The sequence below is a fragment of the Dendrobates tinctorius genome, unplaced genomic scaffold (genome assembly GCF_039654945.1).
Source record: "Dendrobates tinctorius isolate UK_male_01 unplaced genomic scaffold, ASM3965494v1 ptg000237l, whole genome shotgun sequence".
Taxonomy (NCBI): Eukaryota; Metazoa; Chordata; class Amphibia; order Anura; family Dendrobatidae; genus Dendrobates; species Dendrobates tinctorius.
Genome location: NW_027361904.1, coordinates 7,413,924 through 7,435,265, shown reverse-complemented (window position 1 = coordinate 7,435,265; position 21,342 = coordinate 7,413,924). Strand labels below are relative to the sequence as shown.

At 45.9% G+C, this 21,342-nt stretch overlaps 2 protein-coding genes across 4 annotated transcripts in view; both read right to left on the bottom strand.

The window, feature by feature from the left end:
* Positions 1–21,342, bottom strand: part of CNTFR (ciliary neurotrophic factor receptor) — a 483,759-nt gene that overhangs the window by 280,554 nt on the left and 181,863 nt on the right. The gene's annotated exons all lie outside the window — the stretch shown is intronic.
* On the bottom strand, positions 6,895–9,593 carry LOC141060451 (uncharacterized). Its single transcript, XM_073556704.1, has one exon. It carries the CDS (start codon positions 9,102–9,104, stop codon positions 6,990–6,992), a length of 2,115 nt encoding a protein of 704 aa, XP_073412805.1. The 5' UTR covers positions 9,105–9,593; the 3' UTR covers positions 6,895–6,989.

The following is a 21,342-nucleotide window of genomic DNA, read 5'->3' as shown; positions in this document are numbered from 1 at the left end:
AGAGCTCCTTCATTACCCTGGACATAAAGGGGGTCCCCTGGTCGGTGAGTATCTGTTTTGGTATACCGACCCGACTAAACACATGCACCAGTTCCTTGGCAATCGTCTTGGTGGCCGTGTTACGCAAAGGGATGGCCTCCGGGTAACGAGTGGCATAATCCAAGATGACCAGGATATGTTGGTGTCCACGTGCAGACCGTGGAAGGGGCCCCACTAAATCCACCCCAATCCTCTCAAACGGGACCTCAATAATAGGCAGGGGTACCAAAGGGCTACAGAACCGGGGCTTAGGTGCAGAGGCTTGGCAGTCAGGACAAGACTCACAATATACACGAATATCGTGATGCATGCCTGGTCAAACAAAACAGTGTAATATCCTTTCGGTGGTTTTCTGGACTCCCAGGTGACCTCCCATCACATGTCTGTGGGCCAGGTCCAGCACCTGCCGCCGGTAGGGTTTTGGCACGACTAATAGTTGCACCGTGTCTTCCCCCTTTTTCTCTATCTGATATAGTAAATCATTCTCCAGGACCATGTAAGGATATGCCAGCCTAGAGCCAGGTTCTACGGGTACCCCATTTATCACTTTTACATTTGTCCTAGCCTGAGAAAGGGTAGGATCCTTTATTTGCTCGCTTTGGAAGTCATCTTTCTGAACTTCCAAATCTGGCAAACGGGGAGGTGGACGGCTGTCGGCCTCCTCCTCTTCCCTGGTCTCCTCCGTATCACCCGCCATGACTGAAAATGGGAACTGCAGGTCATTTCCAGCAGACTCTTCCCCCGAGTCTTCCGGGGGGGGGGACCTCTTGCAGGGGTTCGGGTCCCACACTTGCCCTGGGAGAAGAACCATGTACACTATTACCCGGGGGCATCAAGTGATTCTCCCACAATTGCCAGAAGTGGGGAAAGTCCCGGCCCAAGATAACATCATGCAATAACGCCGGGTCGAGTCCCACTTTATGTTGCACAGACCCATAGGAAGTAGTAATGCATATGTAAATCAACAGCCGCGGAGACACCATCACATGTTTCTCAACGCAAGCAATGACTAGCCAGGTCTTTCACCGGGAAGGAACAACCACGGGAAGGGCAGTCTCCAATGACGGAAACCACCTATGCCAAAACATGGTATCCATCCAAAGACAGCTGTTTCGGGGTATTGCCCCTCATCAGTGTGGAGTAGGAAACTGGCTAGTAGGAGCAATGCCTAGTAAAAGACTGTGAAAAATGAGGATGAATGAACTCATGGAGATCAACATCCAACACTGCGGAGACACCATCACATGTTTCTCAACGCAGTGATTCTAGAGCACTGCTCCCATCCCTTATGGGAAATATGCAAAAACATGTAAATCAACAGCCGCGGAGACACCATCACATGTTTCTCAACGCAAGCAATGACTAGCCAGGTCTTTCACCGGGAAGGAACAACCACAGGAACGGCAGTCTCCAATGACGGAAACCACCTATGCCACACTGATGAGGGGCAATACCCCGAAACAGCTGTCTGTGGATGGATACCATGTTTTGGCATAGGTGGTTTCCGTCATAAGGGATGGGGGCATTGCTCTAGCATCACTGCGTTGAGAAACATGTGATGGTGTCTCCGCAGTGTTGGATGTTGATCTCCATGAGGTCATGCATCCTCATTTTTCATAGTAATGAATATGACCGCGGTGAGGTACGAACAGGTGTCTCCATGCACACACGTTACAGAAAATTTGTCTGATGGTCCAGTTGGGGCTGACACCAGACTGGCCTTCACCAGAGTCACCACACTTCCCGAGTCTAACAATGCCACCACATTTTTGCCATCAACAGTTAAATCACACAAGTGTTTTTCCACATCCATTTGACCGGCATTCACACTCACTACCCGGGCAACCATAGACATGTGGTTTTTAGAGTCTGTGACGTCGCACTGCATGGGTTCAGTAGTGACCGGACAGTTCGCAGCAATATGTCCCATCTCTTGGCAGCGGAAACACCTAACGGGCCCCTTGCTTAGACCATAGTTTGTTACTCTCGGCCTCGCAGTGCGGGCAGTCCCGGTTTCCTCCCCCACTGTCTTAGGGATTTTTCCTTCTCCCCTACTCCCGGGAACAGTCTTACCGGTTCCAAGTGGAGATGATGAAGAACGAGGAGGGGTAGCGTCGTCTCGGAGTCCTTCCGCCACGGAGTAACGTTCAACCAGATCCACCAGTTGATCTGCCGTCGTAGGATTTCCATGGCTTACCCACTTCCTCAGGGCTGGCGGTAGAGCTCTCAGGTACTTGTCCATGACGACTCTCTGGATTATCTCTGGCGCTGTCAGCACCTCGGGTTGTAGCCACTTCTTCGCCACGTGGATCAGGTCGAACATCTGTGACTGCGGTGGTTTATCCGGCTGATAAGTCCATTGATGCACTCTCTGTGAACGGACAGCGGTCGTCACTCCCAGCCGGGCCAAGATCTCGGCTTTCAGTTTGTCAAAGTCCTGTGCGGCTTCAGGTTCTACGTCATAATAAGCCTTTAGGGCCTCACCGGAAAGAAACGGGGCAATCAGGCCGGCCCATCGTGCCTTCGGACATTTTTCCCGCATCGCCGTCCGTTCAAACGTGGTCAGGTATGCCTCGACGTCATCTTCGGTCGTCATCTTCTGCCAGTACCGACTCACATGAATCACTCTCGACTCTGCTTCCAGGTTAACCTCAGGTAAGCTTGCCAGGCACTGCGCCACCTGCTGGAGAAGCGAACGATCGGTAGCTGTCATGTCCACCAACTCCTTCAGCTGGGCCATCATCACCCGATTAGCTTCTTGCTGGACGGCGGTGGACTATACCAGCGCTTTCACCACGTCCTCCATGCTCATGCTTGCAACGTGATGCCCGCGTTCTCCACCACACTGTGATAAAACACTCCGGGATCGCCTTTGCTGGGGTCAAAGGTCACGTGCGTTCCGCATGAAACTCAGGCGCAGAGCTGGGATTCGGGTATAACTGACACTGGGTCAGGTTTATTAACGGTGAAAGCAATGCAAAAGGAAATAAAACATAAAACAAATCCTTGCCTGTCCGGCACTAACTAAACAATGGACAACCTAACTACCAACTGGCGGGTTTCTCCCGTCCAGCCAAACCACAATTACCGTGGGCACTGCTTTCACTCACGTGTCTCTCACACAGACAGGCTCTCTGTGTTCCCAGGCTGAGACACTCACACAACCACCTGGCATCCTTTTATATCCACCTCCCATTATCCATTAGTAAGCAGGTGCGATACTGACCAGACTAGGCCACATAGGAAAGGAATCTGGGCGAGATATACCTGCCCTCATCCACTATTCCCACATGAGTCTCACACACCTCTCTCTGTCCTGTCTCTTCCCTCTCTCTGTCCTATATCTCTTCCTTCTCTCTTTGTCCAGTTTATGTGCTCTCTTCCCTCTCTCTGTCCTATCTCTGCTCTCTCTGTCTTCGCTCTGTCCTCTCGATCCAGTTTCTGATCACTCTGTCCTATCTCTGCCTTAACTCTGTCCTCTATGTCCGGTCTTTGCTCTTTCTTCCGTATCTGCCCTTTTTCTGCTCTCTGTCCTATCTCTGTGCTGCCTCTGTGCTCTGTCCTATTTTTCCTGTATCTGCTGTCTGTGCGCTCTCTACCCCATCTCTGCGCCCACTGTTAAGTCTCTGTCCTGTCTCTGCTTTCTTTTCCCTGCCTCTGCTCTCTCTGTCCTGTCTCAGTGCTCTCTGTTATGTCTCTGCGCTCTGTCCCGGCTCTGCCATCTATGCGCTCTCTGTACCAGCTCTACTGTCTCTGCGCTCTCTGTCCTGGCTCTGCTGTCTCTGCGCCCTCTGTCCCGTCTCTGCGCCCTCTGTCGCGTCTCTGTTGTCTCTGCGCCCTCTATCCCGTCTCTGCTGTCTCTGCGCTCTCTGTACCAGCTCTACTGTCTCTGCACTCTCTGTCCCGGCTCTGCTGTCTCTGCGCCCTCTGTCCCGTCTCTGTTGTCTCTGCGCCTTCTGTCGCGTCTATGTTGTCTCTGCGCCCTCTATCCCGTCTACGCGCCCTCTGTCCCGTCTCTGCGCCCTCTGTCCCGTCTCTGCATCCTCTGTGCCGTCTCTGTTGTCTCTGCACCCTCTGTCGCGTCTCTGCGCCCTCTGTCCCGTCTCTGCGCCCTCTGTCCCGTCTCTGCGCCCGCTATCCCGTCTCTGCGTCCTCTGTGCCATCTCTGTTGTCTCTGCGCCCTCTATCCCGTCTCTGTGCCCTCTGTCACGTCTCTGTGGTCTCTGCGCCCTCTATCCCGTCTCTGCGCCCTCTGTCTCGTCTCTACTGTCTCTGCGCTCTGTCCCATCCCTGCGGCCTCTGTCCCGTCTCTGCGCCCTCTGTCTCGACTCTACTGTCTCTGCGCTCTGTCCCATCCCTGCGGCCTCTGTCCCGTCTCTGCCTTCTCTGCGCCCTCTGTCTCGTCTCTACTGTCTCTGCGCTCTGTCCCATCCCTGCGGCCTCTGTCCCGTCTCTGCCGTCTCTGCGCCCTCTGTCTCGTCTCTACTGTCTCTGCGCTCTGTCCCATCCCTGCGGCCTCTGTCCCGTCTCTGTGCCCTCTGTCGCGTCTCTGTTGTCTCTGCGCCCTCTGTCTCGTCTCTACTGTCTCTGCGCTCTGTCCCATCCCTGCGACCTCTGTCCCGTCTCTGTACCCTCTGTCGCGTCTCTGTTGTCTCTGCGCCCTCTGTCTCGTCTCTACTGTCTCTGCGCTCTGTCCCATCCCTGCGGCCTCTGTCCCGTCTCTGCTGTCTCTGCACCCTGTCCTGAATCTGCTGTCTCTGCACTCTGTCCCATCTCTGTGGCCTCTGTGCTGTCTCTGTGCCCTCTACCCTGTCTCTGCGCTCTCTGTGTATCGGCTCCTTCCTCTTCACGTTCTCTCTCTTTCGGGGTCATCGATACTTAATGTCTGGAAAATCTTTCTGCTTCTTAACTCCGTGTTCCTGCGCCAAATCCTGAGTGTTCCCCAGAGAGGAAGCGGCTTTATCCCCGAAAACTCTGCCGTGTCCTCATCACAGGGGAAAGTACAGAGACACATCAGAAGCAGAGCATCTCTCCCTCCACTGACCTCTCTGCAGAGCATCGCTCCTCCACCTTCTGACAGATACATAGTAATATATCCTGCAGATTATTACACCACTGACCTCTCTGCAGAGCATCGCGCCTCCACCTCCTGACAGATACAGAGATATATCCTGCAGATTATTACACCACTGACCTCTCTGCAGAGCATCGCTCCTCCACCTCCTGACAGATACACAGAGATATATCCTGCAGATTATTACACCACTGACCTCTCTGCAGAGCATCGCTCCTCCACCTCCTGACAGATACACAGAGATATATCCTGCAGATTATTACACCACTGACCTCTCTGCAGAGCATCGCTCCTCCACCTCCTGACAGATACATAGTGATATATCCTGCAGATTATTACACCACTGACCTCTCTGCAGAGCATCGCGCCTCCACCTCCTGCACATACATAGTGAGATATCCTGCAGATTATTACACCACTGACCTCTCTGCAGAGCATCGCTCCTCAACCTCCTGACAGATACATAGTGATATATCCTGCAGATTATTACACCACTGACCTCTCTGCAGAGCATCGCTCCTCCACCTCCTGACAGACACATAGTGATATATCCTGCAGATTATTACACCACTGACCTCTCTGCAGAGCATCGCTCCTCAACCTCCTGACAGATACACAGTGATATATCCTGCAGATTATTACACCACTGACCTCTCTGCAGAGCATCGCTCCTCCACCTCCTGACAGACACATAGTGATATATCCTGCAGATTATTACATCACTGACCTCTCTGCAGAGCATCGCTCCTCCACCTCCTGATAGATACATAGTGATAGATCCTGCAGATTATTACACCACTGACCTCTCTGCAGAGCATCGCTCCTCCACCTCCTGATAGATACATAGTGATAGATCCTGCAGATTATTACACCACTGACCTCTCTGCAGAGCATCGCTCCTCCACCTCCTGATAGATACATAGTGATAGATCCTGCAGATTATTACACCACTGACCTCTCTGCAGAGCATCGCTCCTCCACCTCCTGCAGATGACATGTATCACAGTCACAGATCAGCTATGATTCTCTGTTATCAGCCATGTAGTCACATTATAATCCCATTTCTCCTCTGGATTATAATGACAGGAGGTGAGGGCCGCGATGATGGAGGCGGCGAGACCTGACAAGGAGCCTCGGAGGAGCTGTCAGGATGTGATGGACGAGTCTTACAATGTGCCCGTCATGGCCGCGGCCGCTCCGCAGGTGAGGGACCACCGAAGACAAAGCAACAAGTGACCGGAGACGTGGAGTCACCGCGGGGACAGCGCTCATTGCTCACCGGTGACCCCAGACAACACCGATGCGAGGCCGCGCCGCCATTTATCACACCCTACCTTCAGCAAGATCATGTGCCGACCACCAGTGTGTGATATGTCAAAGGGGGCACCATGGCATGTTGAGCGCCTCACACCAGTACCTGAGTGTGGGGGCCACGGGGACAGTTACCCCAGGGGCCAAACACTGGAGTTAGGGCAAGAGATAGGGTTGGGAAGAAGGATGCGGCTAAGGTTAGCGCTGGGGCTGAGGTTGGGGTCAAGACTAAGGCTGGGGCTGAGGTTAAAGTTAGAACTAAGGCTGGGGCTGAGGTTAGAGTTAGGACTAAGTCTGGGGCTGAGGTTAGGGTTAGGACTAAGGCTGGGGCTGAGGTTAAAGTTAGGACTAAGTCTGGGGCTGAGGTTAGGGTTAGGACTAAGGCTGGGGCTGAGGTTAAAGTTAGGACTAAGGCTGGGGCTGAGGTTAGGGTTAGGACTAAGGCTGGGGCTGAGGTTAGGGTGAGGACTAAGGCTGGGGCTGAGGGCTGAGGTTAAAGTTAGTACTAAGGCTGGGGCTGAGGTTAGGGTCAAGATTAAGGCTGGGGCTTAGGTTAGGGTTAGGACTAAGGTTGGGGCTGAGGTTTGGGGTCAAGACTAAGGCTGGGGCTGAGGTTAGGGTTAGGACTAAGGCTGGGGCTGAGGTTAGGGTGAGGACTAAGGCTGGGGCTGAGGTTAGGGTTAGGACTAAGGCTGGGGCTGAGGTTAGGGTTAGGACTAAGGCTGGGGCTGAGGTTAAAGTTAGGACTAAGGCTTGGGCTGAGGTTAGGGTTAGGACTAAGGCTGGGGCTGAGGTTAAAGTTAGGATTAAGGCTTGGGCTGAGGTTAGGGTTAGGACTAAGGCTGGGGCTGAGGTTAGGGTGAGGACTAAGGCTGGGGCTGAGGTTAGAGTTAGAACTAAGGCTGGGGCTGAGGTTAAAGCTAGGACTAAGGCTGGGGCTGAGGTTAGGGTTAGGACTAAGGCTGGGGCTGAGGTTAAAGTTAGGACTAAGGCTGGGGCTGAGGTTAGGGTTAGGACTAAGGTTGGGGCTGAGGTTGGGGTCAAGACTAAGGCTGGGACTGAGGTTAGGGTTAGGACTAAGGCTGGGGCTGAGGTTAAAGTTAGGACTAAGGCTGGGGCTGAGATTAGGGTGAGGACTAAGGCTGGGACTGAGGTTAGGGTTAGGACTAAGGCTGGGGCTGAGGTTAAAGTTAGGACTAAGGCTGGGGCTGAGGTTAGGGTTAGGACTAAGGCTGGGGCTGAGGTTGGGGTCAAGACTAAGGCTGGGGCTGAGGTTAAAGTTAGGACTAAGGCTGGGGCTGAGGTTAGGGTTAGGACTAATGCTGGGGCTGAGGTTAGGGTGAGGACTAAGGCTGGGGCTGAGGTTAAAGTTAGTACTAAGGCTGGGGCTGAGGTTAGGGTTAGGACTAAGGCTGGGGCTGAGGTTAGAGTTAGGACTAAGGCTGGGGCTGAGGTTAGGGTGAGGACTAAGGCAGGGGCTGAGTATAGGACTAAGGCTGGGGCTGAGGTTAGGGTGAGGACTAAGGCAGGAGCTGAGGTTAGGGTGAGGACTAAGGTTGGGGCTGAGGTTAGAGTTAAGACTAAGGCTGGGGCTGAGGATAGGACTAAGGCTGGGGCTGAGGTTAGGGTGAGGACTAAGGCAGGGGCTGAGGTTAGGGTGAGGACTAAGGCTGGGGCTGAGGTTAGGGTGAGGACTAAGGCTGGGGCTGAGGTTAAAGTTAGTACTAAGGCTGGGGCTGAGGTTAGGGTTAGGACTAAGGCTGGGGCTGAGGTTAGAGTTAGGACTAAGGCTGGGGCTGAGGTTAGGGTGAGGACTAAGGCTGGGGCTGAGGTTAGGGTTAGGACTAAGGCTGAGGCTATAGTTAGGACTAAGGCTGGGGCTGAGATTAGAGTTAGGACTAAGACTGGTGCTGAGGTTAGGAATAAGGCTGGGGCTAAGCTTAGGTTTAGGACTAGGGATGGGGCTGAGGTTAGGGTGAGGACTAAGGCAGGGGCTGAGGTTAGGGTGAGGACTAAGGTTGGGGCTGAGGTTAGGGTGAGGACTAAGGTTGGGGCTGAGGTTAGAGTTAAGACTAAGGCTGGGGCTGAGGATAGGACTAAGGCTGGGGCTGAGGTTAGGGTGAGGACTAAGACAGGGGCTGAGGTTAGGGTGAGGACTAAGGTTGGGGCTGAGGTTAGAGTTAAGACTAAGGCTGGGGCTGAGGATAGGACTAAGGCTGGGGCTGAGGTTAGGGTGAGGACTAAGGCAGGGGCTGAGGTTAGGGTGAGGACTAAGGCTGCGGCTGAGGTTAGGGTGAGGACTAAGGCTGGGGCTGAGGTTAAAGTTAGTACTAAGGCTGGGGCTGAGGTTAGGGTTAGGACTAAGGCTGGGGCTGAGGTTAGAGTTAGGACTAAGGCTGGGGCTGAGGTTAGGGTGAGGACTAAGGCTGGGGCTGAGGTTAGGGTTAGGACTAAGGCTGAGGCTATAGTTAGGACTAAGGCTGGGGCTGAGGTTAGAGTTAGGACTAAAGCTGGGGCTGAGGTTAGGGTTAGGACTAAGGCTTGGGCTGAGGTTAGAGTGAGGACTAAGGCTGGGGCTGAGGTCTGAGATTAGAGTTAGGACTAAGACTGGTGCTGAGGTTAGGAATAAGGTTGGGGCTAAGCTTAGGTTTAGGACTAGGGATGGGGCTGAGGTCACCATTTACAACAAATAATACAAATCTACATAAAAAAATCTAAAGTAATAGTCAGAACTTGACCACAGCAGCAAAAAATTAACCAGATAAGAATCTAAATCAGCCGCCCATTGACAAATATATTATCACGCCATATACTGTACAATGTCTGATAGCGTCATTTTCTGTCATTTTCTGTGGGAGTACAAGTATCAGCGAGGGCTCATTGCAGATGTCGTCTGTCAAAGTAATCACATCTTACACATCTGATTGCTTTCATTAAGGCATTGCAGCTCGGACAGCAGCAATTTCCTCAATTGAAGTAGCGAAGATTGTGTAAACTAAACAATAGTAGAAAAAGAAATATTTCACAGTATGAAAACCAAGCCTCATCTATCAACAGCGAGCAGCAGGTAATGTCACTGGGGAAACAGCCAGAGAAAAGAACACAGTACAAATAAAATATACCAATAATATGTACAAGAATATAACTACTATAATACTGCTCCTATGTAAAAGAATATAACTACTATAATACTGCTCCTATGTACAAGAATATAACTACTATAATACTGCTCCTATATACAAGAATATAGCTACTATAATACTGCCCCTATGTACAAGAATATAACTACTATAATACTGCTCCTATATACAAGAATATAGCTACTATAATACTGCCCCTATGTACAAGAATATAACTTCTATAATACTATCCCTATGTACAAGAATATAACTACAATAATATTGCTCCTATGTACAAGAATATAACTACTATAATACTGCCCCCTATATACAAGAATATAACTACTATAATACTGCCCCCTATATACAAGAATATAGCTACTATAATACTGCTCCTATGTACAGTACAAGAATATAACTACTATAATACTGCCCCTATGTGCAAGAATATAGCCACTATAATACTGCCCCTATGTACAAGAATATAACTACTATAATACTGCCAATATATACAAGAATATAACTACTATAATACTGCTCCTATGTACAAGAATATAACTACTATAATACTGCACCTATGTACATGAATATAACTACTATAATACTGCCCCCTATGTACAAGAATATAACTACTATAATACTGTGCCTATGTACAAGAATATAACTACTATAATACTGCCCCTATGTACAAGAATATAACTACTATAATACTGTGCCTATGTACAAGAATATAACTACTATAATACTGCCCCCTATGTACAAGAATATAACTACTATAATACTGTGCCTATGTACAAGAATATAACTACTATAATACTGCCCCTATGTACAAGAATATAACTACTATAATACTGCACCTATGTACAAGAATATAACTACTATAATACTGCTCCTATGTACAAGACTATAACTACTATAATACTGATCCTATGTACATGAATATAACTACTATAATACTGCCCCTATGTACAAGAATATAACTACTATAATACTGCCCCCTATATACAAGAATATAACTACTATAATACTGCTCCTATATACAAGAATATAACTACTATAATACTGCTCCTATGTACAAGAATATAACTACTATAATACTGCCCCCTATATACAAGAATATAACTACTATAATACTGCCCCCTATGTACAAGAATATAACTACTATAATACTGCCCCTATATACAAGACTATAACTACTAAAATACTGCCCCTATGTACAAGAATATAACTACTATAATACTGCCCCCTATATACAATAATATAACTACTATAATACTGCCCCTATGTACAAGAATATAACTACTATAATACTGCTCCTATGTACAAGACTATAACTACTATAATACTGATCCTATGTACAAGAATATAACTACTATAATACTGCCCCCTATGTACAAGAATATAACTACTATAATACTGCCCCTATATACAAGAATATAACTACTATAATATTGCTCCTATGTACAAGAATATAACTACTATAATACTGCTCCTATGTACATGAATATAACTACTATAATACTGCCCCTATGTACAAGAATATAACTACTATAATACTGCTCCTATGTACAAGAATATAACTACTATAATACTGCCCCCTATGTACAAGAATATAACTACTATAATACTGCTCCTATGTACAAGAATATAACTACTATAATACTGCCCCCTATGTACAAGAATATAACTACTATAATACTGCCCCTATGTACAAGAATATAACTACTATAATACTGCCCCCTATGTACAAGAATATAACTACTATAATACTGCCCCTATGTACAAGAATATAACTACTATAATACTGCTCCTATGTACAAGAATATAACTACTATAATACTGCCCCCTATGTACAAGAATATAACTACTATAATACTGCTCCTATGTACAAGAATATAACTACTATAATACTGCTCCTATGTAGAAGAATATAACTACTATAATACTGCACCTATGTACAAGAATATAACTACTATAATACTGCTCCTATGTACAAGAATATAACTACTATAATACTGCCCCTATGTACAAGAATATAACTACTATAATACTGCTCCTATGTACAAGAATATAACTACTATAATACTGCTCCTATGTACAAGAATATAACTACTATAATACTGCTCCTATGTACAAGAATATAACTACTATAATACTGCTCCTATGTACAAGAATGTAACTACTATAATACTGCTCCTATGTACAAGAATATAACTACTATAATACTGCCCCCTATGTACAAGAATATAACTACTATAATACTGCTCCTATGTACAAGAATATAACTACTATAATACTGCCCCTATGTACAAGAATATAACTACTATAATACTGCTCCTATGTACAAGAATATAACTACTATAATACTGCCCCCTATGTACAAGAATATAACTACTATAATACTGCCCCCTATGTACAAGAATATAACTACTATAATACTGCCCCTATGTACAAGAATGTAACTACTATAATACTGCTCCTATGTACAAGAATATAACTACTATAATACTGCTCCTATGTACAAGAATATAACTACTATAATACTGCTCCTATGTACAAGAATATAACTACTATAATAATGCCCCTATGTACAAGAATATAACTACTATAATACTGCCCCTATGTACAAGAATATAACTACTATAATACTGCCCCTGTGTGGTGAGTACATCCCTTCTATGACAGACACACCTGGACACTATGATGTGGGGGATGGCGGTTGTATTATTACACACATATTGCTGCTGTGTCCGGTCTCTCTGTGTACGGCCCCTCTGTATACAGAACCCCCCTAGACAGATATTGAGCAGGATGAATAATTCATGCTGATGCTCTCAGATCTGGCAGTCGGTGCCATCACTCTCCTCCGTGCGGAGTGCAGGATCCTATATCCCCGAGTGACCAGACAGAGGAGAGAGGAGGCCGCAGGGTCCATATGTCGCCCGCTGACAGTCCTCACAGTGTGATATCAGGGTCCTGGGAGGAAGGTTGTATAGAAGAGCCCGTGATATGGACGGACCCCGGTATTGATGTAACACGGGGGTCCTGGAGCGTCCCGCAGACTGCCATCATGTGTGTAATGCACAGTGTGAGGAAATGTAACAGGGACACCGGACCAGAGCGCCATATCCCACCATTCATGTAACGTTAGACCGCGGAGAAACCTGCCGTGGAATATTCCGAGCACATTTCCCGTGCAGTTGAATTTCTGATCAATATTTCATGTCTCGGACACAGAAGAGACGACTTGACCTTTTCAATGACAACAAGAGCCGTCTATGGGATCCGAGCTTGGATCCTGGGCCGTCAATCATTCCTGCGGGCGGGAGAGGGGCGTCCTTCATGTAAATCTGTCACCTGGGGACCGGCGCTGATGTACTCCTTCTACGCTGTGACTTGCACTTAAGACATAATTGGACAATCACACGTTTTATTACCGGTATCTATTATCGATCGCTGCTAATTCCTTCAGCAAAACAGAGTTATCTAAAAATAAACCACTATGTGTCTGCTCTTACAGTAAAGAACCCTTGCTCTACCAAAGCCAAAAATGGTCGCATCTTCTCCAGAACGTTGTATCAATTTCATCTTGCTTTACTTACAAACTAGGTTAAGAAAAATCAGGAGGTGGTTCCTTAGTGCGACTGCTCTGACAGTAAGGAACCCTTGCTTTGTTGAAGGCAAAATTACCTTTCCTCTGGAAAGTAATACAAATACCATCATGCTCAGTTTACAGGTTGCTTAGAATGAAGGATGTTTCATTTTAAAGCCTAATGTTATTGTGCATCTGCTCTTACAGTGAAGAATCCTTCCTATGATATTGCTTAAGCATTCATTATTAGAAGTAATGAAAGAAAGGCACTTAGCATTTCGCAAAAAAAAAAAGCATGGTTTCATAATGTCACTGCTCTTACAGTAAAGAACCCGTCTTTTACGCAAGGTATATATCCAGTATTTTCAAGGCCTAGTGTATTACACCTTAACTGGAATATTAAAATATGAAATGTTGACTTTTACTATTAACCTTGCATATACAGTGAAGGAAATAAGTATTTGATCCCTTGCTGATTTTGTGAGTTCGCCCACTGACAGAGACATGAACAGTCTAGTTTTAAGGGTAGCTTAATATTAACATTGAGAGATAGAATATCAAAAATAAAATCACATTGTATAAATGATCTATTCTATTATTTCTAAACACTGTTTTCCGGTGACTCCTCTGTATCCCTGTTCATACTGCACCCATACACACACGTGATACACCGTTTGAAAGGTAAACTTGCTCCCTTCAGCAAGAAAACAGCCAAACAAACCACACATCCACGATTTGATCACAAAATATAGTTTAAACATTAATTTTCATAAACCTGCAGTAAGGAAAACTGACCTGCAGGTGGCACCACAGTACCCTAAAGCACACTACCACAAAGCTGCTTACAGACATCACAAACAAATCCAGACATTTGCCTTGGGGGCTTTCCAGCTTGCTCAATTGCTTGCCCAGCCTATTTCAGGCACATTGGAGGATTGCGCACTTCACTGCAGGTGAGTCACATAGGCAAACACATTTGTATACATGCACTGCTTTTTCGCTGATTACTTCACCCCACCACACACACACACGATACACCATTTGAAAGGAAAACTTGCTCCCTTCACCAAGAAAAGAACCAAACAAACCACACATTCACAATGTTATCACTAAATACAGTTTAGACATTCATTTTCATAAACCTGCAGAAAGACACAATGACCTGCAGGTGGCGCCTCAACCGGAAGACATTTTTTGGCCTCTACCTAATCAAAGCAATTTATTGTATTACCAATCTACATATATAAATACCTGGCTGTGTTCATCATCTCATGAAATACATTTACGTTTGACCAGCTTGCTTTTTCTGAAATTGCCTGCGCCACCGACGACCAATGTGCGAAAATTTTGCAAGGGCCAAGCTAGAATAAATTTATTTGCATTTTGCAGTGAGAAATAAGTATTTGAACCCTCTGGCAAAAAAAGACTTAATACTTGGTGGTAAAACCCTTGTTGGCAAGCCCAGCAGTCAGACGTTTCTTGTGGTTGATGATGAGGTTTGCGCACATGTCAGGAGGAATTTTGCTCCACTCCTCTTTGCAGATCATCTCTAAATCATTAAGATTTTGAGGCTGTCGCTTGGCAAACTCGGAGCTTCATCTCCCTCCATAAGTTTTCTATGGGATGAAGGTCTGGACACTGGCTAGGCCACTCCATGACCTTAATTTGCTTCTTTTTGAGCCACTCCTTTGTTACCTTGGCTGTATGTATTGGGTCATTGTCTTGCTGGAAGGCCCAGCCACGACCCATTTTTAATGTCCTGGTGGAGGGAAGGAGGTTGTCACTCAGAATTTTATGGTATATGGCTCCATCCATTCTCCCATTGATGCGGTGAAGTAGTCCTGTGCCCTTAGCAGAGAAACACCCCCAAAACATAATGTTTCCACCTCTATGCTTGACAGTGGGGATGGTGTTCTTTGCGTCATAGGCAGCATTTCTCTTCCTCCAAACATGGCGAGTTCAGTTAGTGGCAAAGACCTCAATTTTTGTCTCATCTGACCACAGCACCTTCTCCCAATCACTCACAGAATCTTCCAGGTGTTCATGGGCAAACTTCAGACGGGCCTGCACATGGCCTTCTTGAGCAGGGAGACCTTGCGGGCACTGCGGGATTGTAAACCTTTACAGCATAATGTGTTACCAATGGTTTTCTTGGTGACTGTGATCCCGGCTGCCTTGAGATCATTAACAAGTTCCCCCCTGTGTAGTTTTAGGCTGATCTCTCACCTTCCTCATGATCAAGGATACCCCACGAGGTGAGATTTTGCATGGTGCCCCAGATTGATGTCGATTGACAGTCATTTTGTATTTCTTCCATTTTCTTACTATTGCACCAACAGTTGTCTCCTCCTCTCCCAGCGTCTTACTTATGGTTCTGTAGCCCATTCCAGCTTTGTGCAGGGCTATGATCTTGTCCCTGACATCCTTACAAAGCTCTTTGGTCTTGCCCATGTTGTAGAGGTTAAAGTGTGACTGGTTAATTGAGTCTGTGGACAGGAGTCTTTTATAAGGTGACTATGTAAGACAGCTGGCTTTAAATCGGGTAGCGAGTTGATTAGGAGCGGAACTCTTATTGGTTGGTAGGGGATCAAATACTTATTTCTCACTGCAAAATGCAAATACAGTGCTTTGCGAAAGTTTTCGGCCCCCTGGAACTTTTCAACCTTTTCCCGCATATCATGCTTCAAACATAAAAATACCAAATGTAAATTTTTGGTGAAGAATCAACAACAAGTGGGACACAATTGTGAAGTTGAACGAAATTTATTGGTTATTTTTAATTTTGTGGAAATTCAAAAACTGAAAAGTGGGGCGTGCAATATTATTCGACCCCTTTACTTTCAGTGCAGCAAACTCACTCCAGAAGTTCATTGTGGATCTCTGAATGATCCAATGTTGTCCTAAATGAACAATGATGATAAATATAATCCACCTGTGTGTAATCAAGTCTCCGTATAAATGCACCTGCTCTGTGATAGTCTCAGGGTTCTGTTTGCAGCACAGAGAGCATCATGAAGACCAAGGAACACAACAGGCAGGTCCGTGATACTGTTGTGGAGAAGTTTAAAGCCGGATTTGGATGCAAAATGATTTCCAAAACTTTAAACATCCCAAGGAGCACTGTGCAAGCGATCATATTGAAATGGAAGGAGTATCATACCACTGCAAATCTACCAAGACCCGGCCGTCCCTCTAAACTTTCATCTCAAACAAGGAGAAGACTGATCAGAGATGCAGCCAAGAGGCCCATGATCACTCTGGATGAGCTGCAGAGATCTACAGCTGAGGTGGGACAGTCTGTCCATAGGACAACAATCAGTCGTACACTGCACAAATCCGGCCTTTATGGAAGAGTGGCAAGAAGAAAGCCATTTCTCAAAGATATCCATAAAAAGTGTTGTTTAAAGTTTTTAACAAGCCACCAGGGAGACACACCAAACATGTGGAAGAAGGTGCTGTGGTCAGATGAAACCAAAATTTAACTTTTTGGCAACAATGCCAAACGATATTTTTGGCGTAAAGGCAACACAGCTCATCACCCTGAACACACCATCCCCACTGTCAAACATGGTGGTAGCAGCATCATGGTTTGGGGCTGCTTTTCTTCAGCAGGGACAGGGAAGATGGTTAAAATTGATTGGAAGATGGATGGAGACAAATACAGGACCATTCTTGAAGAAAACCTGTTGGAGTCTGCAAAAGACCTGAGACTGGGACGGAGATTTGTCTTCCAACAAGACAATGATCCCAAACACAAAGCAAAATCTACAATGGAATGGTTCACAAATAAACGTCTCCAGGTGTTAGAATGACCAAGTCACAGTCCAGACCTGAATCCAATCGAGAATCTGTGGAAAGAGCTGAAAACTGCTGTTCACCAACGATCTCCATCCAACCTCACTGAGCTCGAGCTGTTTGCCAAGGAGGAATGAGCAAGAATTTCAGTCTCTCGATGTACAAAACTGATAGAGACATAACCCCAAGCGACTGCAGCTGTAATCGCAGCAAAAGGAGACGCAACAAAGTATTAAGTTACAGGGGCCGAATAATATTGCACGCCCCACTTTTCAGTTTTTGAATTTCCACAAAAATGTAAAATAACCAATAAATTTCGTTCAACTTCACAATTGTGTCCCACTTGTTGATTCTTCACCAAAAATTTACATTTGGTATCTTTATGTTTGAAGCATGATATGTGGGAAAAGGTTGAAAAGTTTCAGGGGGCCGAATACTTTCACAAGGCACTGTAAATTTAAATAATATATACAATGTGATTTTCTGAATTTTATCTTTTGATATTCTATCTCTCAATGTTAAAATTAACCTACCCTTAAAAATCTTACAAAATCAGCACAAGGTCAAATACTTATTTCCCCCACTGTACAATATTTCATTATAAAGCAGAGTTGCATAATGTAATTGCTTTAACAGTAAAGAACCCCTCCTATTCTTATGGTAAAAACATGTATCCTCATGGATGGCAGGATACCACCTTGACCATAAAAGATTAAAAAAGCGGCACCTAGAATTGATCTTGAATATATTTCACTATAGATTCAAATTCTATAGCAAGACTGCTTGTAAAGTAAAAAACCCTTCCTATACTAAACACAAAATGTTTTCTACTCTAGCCCTAGTTGATATCACCTAGTTACATGCCACAAGTGAAAACATGGCCCTTATTTACCTAGAACGAAGGACATGTTACTATTAAGCAACTGTTCCTAGTGTGATAGCTGTTACAGTAAAGAATCCTTCCCATATCTAAACCCTGTCTTGTAGACTTCACCATGACTGGAATAGGAAAAGATCAATAGGTGGCACGTAGAATTGAGTATACTTAATATTTGGGCTACAGAGTTCCAAAATGTAACTACTTTTACAGCAAAGAACCCTTCAGTCCTAAACATGGCCAATGTCAACTTGATCATAAGAAAGATGTCAGTATGGATCTTATGTATATTCCTTGGGGTTCCTTCCACCTGTTTCAGGGATTCCTCAAACAATGGCAGCAGGAAGATTCTCGCTTTTACTGTAGAGATGGACTCATTTCATCCATCATAAAACTGTTTAGAAAAAAGTAAAAATGTTCAGAAAAAAGCCTCAGTCGGGACCACAGAACCTCAGCTTCCTCCCAGAAAGTCTGGAGTCCCCGCTGTTCTTCACGTCACCCTCCCCACGCCTCGAAAGCGCAGGTTACAGATTATTCTCGAGTACAGTGTGAAAGGCCCAGTCCAAGGTCACAGGGAAGATTTAATGAGTCCTCGTCCCGGTGCCTCCTCGTTACCTGTCCCACCGTCAGCGATTCTACTCATTCAGCCAACTCATCGGAATCATCGGCGTAAGGTCACAAAGCCTGAAATGATGTTAGCGCTCGCAGAGGAGCATCCAGCCATCCGCAGCAGGTCACAGCTTCATTCCGACAAGGTCACCGGGGGGCTGCGCAGGGTTAATGGGAGTCTCACCCCAACTCCAATCCATGGGTGTAGGAATGCCTGCTCCACAATGTTATTAGGAGGCCGGTCGTCCACCTCCAGCAAGAAGTGATGGATTAAACGGCCATCAAGTTCTTGATGATCTGAACGACACATTTCCATCCGCATCATTAATATTACAAGACCGTGTAACGAGGGACGGTTTCCCAGGACTCTGCTCGGTCATTTTCCGGCACCTTGTGAACATTACGGGAGGATTTGGCCTACTGAAACGGGAGCGTTCCGTCGGCTTTATGGTCCATGAGGATGAAAAATTGGAAGGAAAGAAAAAAAAAAAAAGATTAAAGTAAAAAGGGATTTATTTATATAAGTCAGGGCTGTTACAAACTCAAGAAGAAGGAAGTCACCACGTTCCAGGATTCTCAGCCGATATGTGGGAACACATGCCGAGGAGGCACCAGTCGTGGTGGATCACGTTGGATCTGTTACACAAAAATTGTAAGAAATATCCAAAATTTATGACAATGTGGAATTAGTGAACAGTTCCAAAGAAAACCAGCGAGCAAAGAATTGGCAAAGAAGACAACATACTATTGAGAGATGCGAGAAGAAAATGCTAGAAGGCAACAGAAGGGACCATGAAAGAAGGACCGTATGGAAGCGTGAGGGATTGCACTAAATGTCGGCCAGGATTTACGACGTGGCGCTGCGTCCACCGCTTTACTTCCTCTACCACAACTTCCCATAAGAAGATCATTTGAGTGACAAGTGATGGTTCCGAAGTCACCACCAAATGGGGTTGTCTTCTGCTGGAACTTTTTGGCCTATTTTTGTCCCTTTTGACCAAATGGAGTTTGTCTTCTGCTGGACGTTTGGACCATTTTTCTCGATTTTGACTCATCGGATCAGAAGATCCTTTGTTCCTTAGCTGGATCAACCTGACCAGTTCCAAAAATGCAAAGAGCAATGACCTGGCCAGGTAGATGACAAATTGTTGAGAGATGAAAGAAGAAAGGGACTTATGGAAGCGTGAGGGATTGCATTAAATGTCGGCCAGGATTTATGACCTGGCGCTGTGTTCATCGCTTTACACCCTCGACCACAACTTCCCATAAGAAGATCATATGCGTGACAAGTGATGGTTCTGAAGTCACCACCAAATGGAGTTGTCTTCTGCTGGACGATTGGACCATTTTTCTCAATTTTGACTCATCAGATCAGAGGAACCTTTGCTACTTGGATGCCTCAGCACGACCTTACATATTAAAAAAGCAGCAAGTGACACAAGATTAAACCTTGAGGGTTCAACTCCACCATGGATTCTCGCCCCAGTCTATTGGTCCAAGACATCCGGCAGCAGAATACCTTGGAAATTCCAATAAACGCATAATAACCACATTATCGTTCATGAGGAACACTAAACACTTCATCGTGAGCTGGAGAGTCCAACAATTTACAACCAATATCCTGAAAAAGAAAAATTACCAGCAGCTCGGGCCAAGGCTTCTTTAAGTAATTTGTGATCAATTATGAGAACCTTCAGTCTTGGCCACCGATCTCGGAGACTTGGCTGTCGTTTCCTGATGTGGTGGGGGCGTCTATCCAGGTTTGGGGCCAACGGCTGGAAGAGGAATCAAGGAATCGCAGCCGGAGCTGCTGAATGCTTTTAGACATTCTGAAGAAGTCTCCTGGAAGGTCTGGAAACTTCACGGAACTTCGTTCCTGGTGTGAGTTTCATGTTGGTCCAATAAAAGGTGCAAAAAGTTGCAACTAGTCCAAATTTAAATTTTTTTTTTTTTACGTCCAATGGAGATAGCAAAAATGTACGAGGAGGAGGAAAAACATAAAATGAGCTCATTGTTAGAGGGTGCACAGGGGGACGAGCGCACACTGAAACCATATGGAGAAACATCTCACCTAACAGGGAATGTAGACCTGGCCATAGACGCCTCCCGTCTATCTGTACGCCAGGACGAGGTTTCTGAGCCAAGGGAAGGATGTATAGATCCTGTAAGCTCTACTCAGACGACACACCCAGATCAGACATGAGGACGGGCCCCCGGGGACCCACAGGTATTGTAAGGTGAAAAGGAAAGCATTATCTGGAAAATAATAATATATAGAACACAGAGAATACACCGGATGCAATAGTATCAAACCTAGGAGAAGACAGGATGGCGGACTAATGGTGAGTTCTCACCACATGGCGGACTGTCCGATCTATTATCTGATAGGTGCAATCCCATCAATCCCGGCACTTTACGATCCCCGCTTCTTGTCTTACATGTCAGTGCAGCATTATATATTGTCACTATCGTACCGTGTGATTGTCAGAACGTCAGCGCTTATCCGGCAGCATCTCTCCCCCTCCAGGGGCTCGGAACTACGTCTGCCACCAAACCACATAAATAAATGCAATGATTTATCTTAGCACACAAAACTGGTGTAAAAATAATAGAAAAGGGATTTATCACACACAAACAATCAGCGGCTCCCATCGCCTATTGTTTCCACTGATACATGAGGCGCGTCAGCGTAACATGGACGGAGGGGTGATGATAAATACAAGGCCAGCAGCCCTGCAGAAGAATGAGCGACATCACAGCACCACAAGTCCCAGACCAACAGAACGCGGCCTTATACCTACACCGAAAAATACAGAAGACATACAGGACAGAGAAGAATGCAACTACCATAATACAGACCACTAAGTATAAGAATACAACTGCTATAATACTGCCAGCATGTACAAGAATATAACTACTATAATAC

Bases quoted from the DNA above. Each gene is read 5' to 3' on its own strand.
- LOC141060451 (XM_073556704.1), bottom strand. From the start codon at position 9,104: ATGGTGACCTCAGCCCCATCCCTAGTCCTAAACCTAAGCTTAGCCCCA.